Source organism: Stomoxys calcitrans, chromosome 1 (genome assembly GCF_963082655.1).
Source record: "Stomoxys calcitrans chromosome 1, idStoCalc2.1, whole genome shotgun sequence".
Classification (NCBI taxonomy): Eukaryota; Metazoa; Arthropoda; class Insecta; order Diptera; family Muscidae; genus Stomoxys; species Stomoxys calcitrans.
This window is the reverse complement of record NC_081552.1, coordinates 213,452,449-213,454,793: the sequence shown is the minus strand read 5'-3', so window position 1 is coordinate 213,454,793 and position 2,345 is coordinate 213,452,449. Positions and strand designations below refer to the sequence as shown.

Genomic DNA, 2,345 nt, shown 5'->3' with positions numbered 1-2,345 from the left:
GAAAAATTAAAGCCCAAAACGTGAAATAAGAGAATCGGCTTTTAGGAAACTGTTTCAAAATCGAAACTCATACGGCCCATTTTTAATACCAACATTAATAAGTACTTTCAGTCATCTAGCTTTATTCGTTCAGAAGCTTTTGAGATTGTGACAAACCGATTAACGAAAACGGCTAAAAAGCCAGAATATCAAGACAATTAAAATTTGTTTGTTGTTGTAGCCACATTTTCATGCGGAGGTGGCGATTCTAGTCAAAATCATGGTATGATCCCCTTTTTGTCGATCCTACTCCTTAAGCAAATACTCCCGAGGAAAAATTATTCTCAACTTAATTCAGAAATGGGCATACTAACTCATGTACACATTGTTTCCTATTGCATTCTCTTATGTTCTTGAGTTTACACAATAGTTTGCTAACTTTGAATAATTAATTTAATTTAACCCTAGTGTAATTTCAATTCTTTGGCTTTTATCCCATTGTGCGAAATATCCACTCTGCGTGACATAATGGAGAACGTAACGCAAGGGGTTGTCAAAACGTGGAGAACATATGATTTTTATTTACTTGTTTTCTATTGTAAATCAGTTAAAAGTTAAAAATGGAAAAGCTATGGAATGATTTTGAGTTGAAGAAACCTCCAATTTTAACTATTCCTTCAACACATACTAAGTTCAGTAAGTAAAACAGGCTATAAGCCACTTCACTGGCAACTTCACTTCTGGAAAAATCAAGCTCTCTTTAGTTGCAGATCTTCATGGACTTATCGAAACCTTTTACAGCAAACACAACAGACATGAAGAGGAATTTAATGAAACTGCCGCTTTATTGGGAAGACTTATGGCTAGACGCAAGAATTCATTTAGCAAGATGAAAGGCTTTAAAGATATTTGTAAACTAAATGCGGCGTTGTGTCGTCTTCTTAGATTGGACTTTAAAAGAGACCTAGATGGCTTTCGGTCTACACTTCCCGATGTTATCTATGAGGAAAATACTGTTGTACACCTTCCTACTCGCGATACATATGAGTTTCTATTAGCGCGCTTACTGGCTGTTTGTGAACTTCATAAACGTATAGTGCAATGCAGCATTGAAGCAGGAGAATATTTTGGGGCTCAACTGAGGATACAGTTTTTCTTTGAGATCAATACTTTGCTCTTAGCAGTTATAGCCAAAATACATAATCTTAACATAAAATTGGGAAACTTATCCATACATTTCTATAATCATCTGCAACAATATCGCTCGCAATTGCCGCTGAATAAAAAATCAAAATTCCAACAAATTTCTGAATCCTTGCCAACTAGTTTGGCCATAATTGAAACCAGAGAAGCTTTAATGCAGAAAAATCCCGCCATAAAAACTTCCAACAGTGAAACACAACAGGCTCTTGAGCAGTCTGTGGAAGACTTAATACTGCAAGAGGAAAAAATTAAAAGCACTCCAGTTAAAGCGAAACATTTGAAAAAGACTGATATGGGTAAAATGGTTGAGCGGTCCTCTAAAGAAAATAAATCCTTTGATTTTAACAAATTATCAACAACTGAAGATATACAAAAATTTATAACAAAAGAAACTAAAAGTAGAGCCAACAACCTATCCTCATGCCTAACTAAGCAAGTATTAAGTCATGAATGGGCTGGAGCAACAAAACTATTTGAACGCAAAATTCAAAATGGAGAAGAAAAGAAAGCAATAAATATTTTCAAAAAATTTATAAGTTCAAAGTTGTGAAATAATAAATAAAAGATAAAGGAAACTATGTACAGAAGTACCATGGTAATATTATTCTACCATGAAAAGCATTGATATTTGAATCATCTCGGTTGCTTTAATAGCCATGATCGCTGTAAGTGTACAAAGAGTTGTATTCTGGAGGGTGCGAAAAGGAATTTAGGTAGAAGTTTAGCAGTGCCGGCGATATCACAAAATCCCAGAAACGACTGGCCACCACACTAATAATTCCGGATCCAGCGTTGAAGGTCTGACCGAAGGGACATGTTGACGATATCCCCAAAAAGCCTGGCATGGCTTACCGTATCGAACGTCCGCTGAAATATTTTAATGAGCAAAGTTTCGAACTAAGGCCTTCAGCGTCGTAGACGGCCTAATCTTTGCGCTAAAGTGTCCTCCACTCAATTAATTGACGGTTAAACAACCTGGCGCAGTCAACCTGGATCAGTCATTTCCACAGCTACAGCACAGGATAAATATGAGCATCACACAGGCGGGAACTTTTAGCTTCAATGTGGTGTGGTGTTCATCGTTATCACGAGAAGCTTAGCTGGGAGCTAGCGGGCGCCCTCACAGGTTGTGGATAGTGAAATACGGAGTAGCTGCAACTGCA

General features: G+C 37.1%; 1 protein-coding gene across 1 annotated transcript; it reads left to right on the top strand.

The window, feature by feature from the left end:
* The first annotated feature begins 561 nt into the window (after positions 1-561).
* LOC106090913 (uncharacterized) lies at positions 562-1,781 on the top strand. The gene is made up of 2 exons (XM_013257269.2): positions 562-675; positions 744-1,781. Exons 1-2 carry the CDS (start codon positions 600-602, stop codon positions 1,730-1,732), a joined length of 1,065 nt encoding a protein of 354 aa, XP_013112723.2. The 5' UTR covers positions 562-599; the 3' UTR covers positions 1,733-1,781.
* The last annotated feature ends 564 nt before the right edge of the window (positions 1,782-2,345 follow it).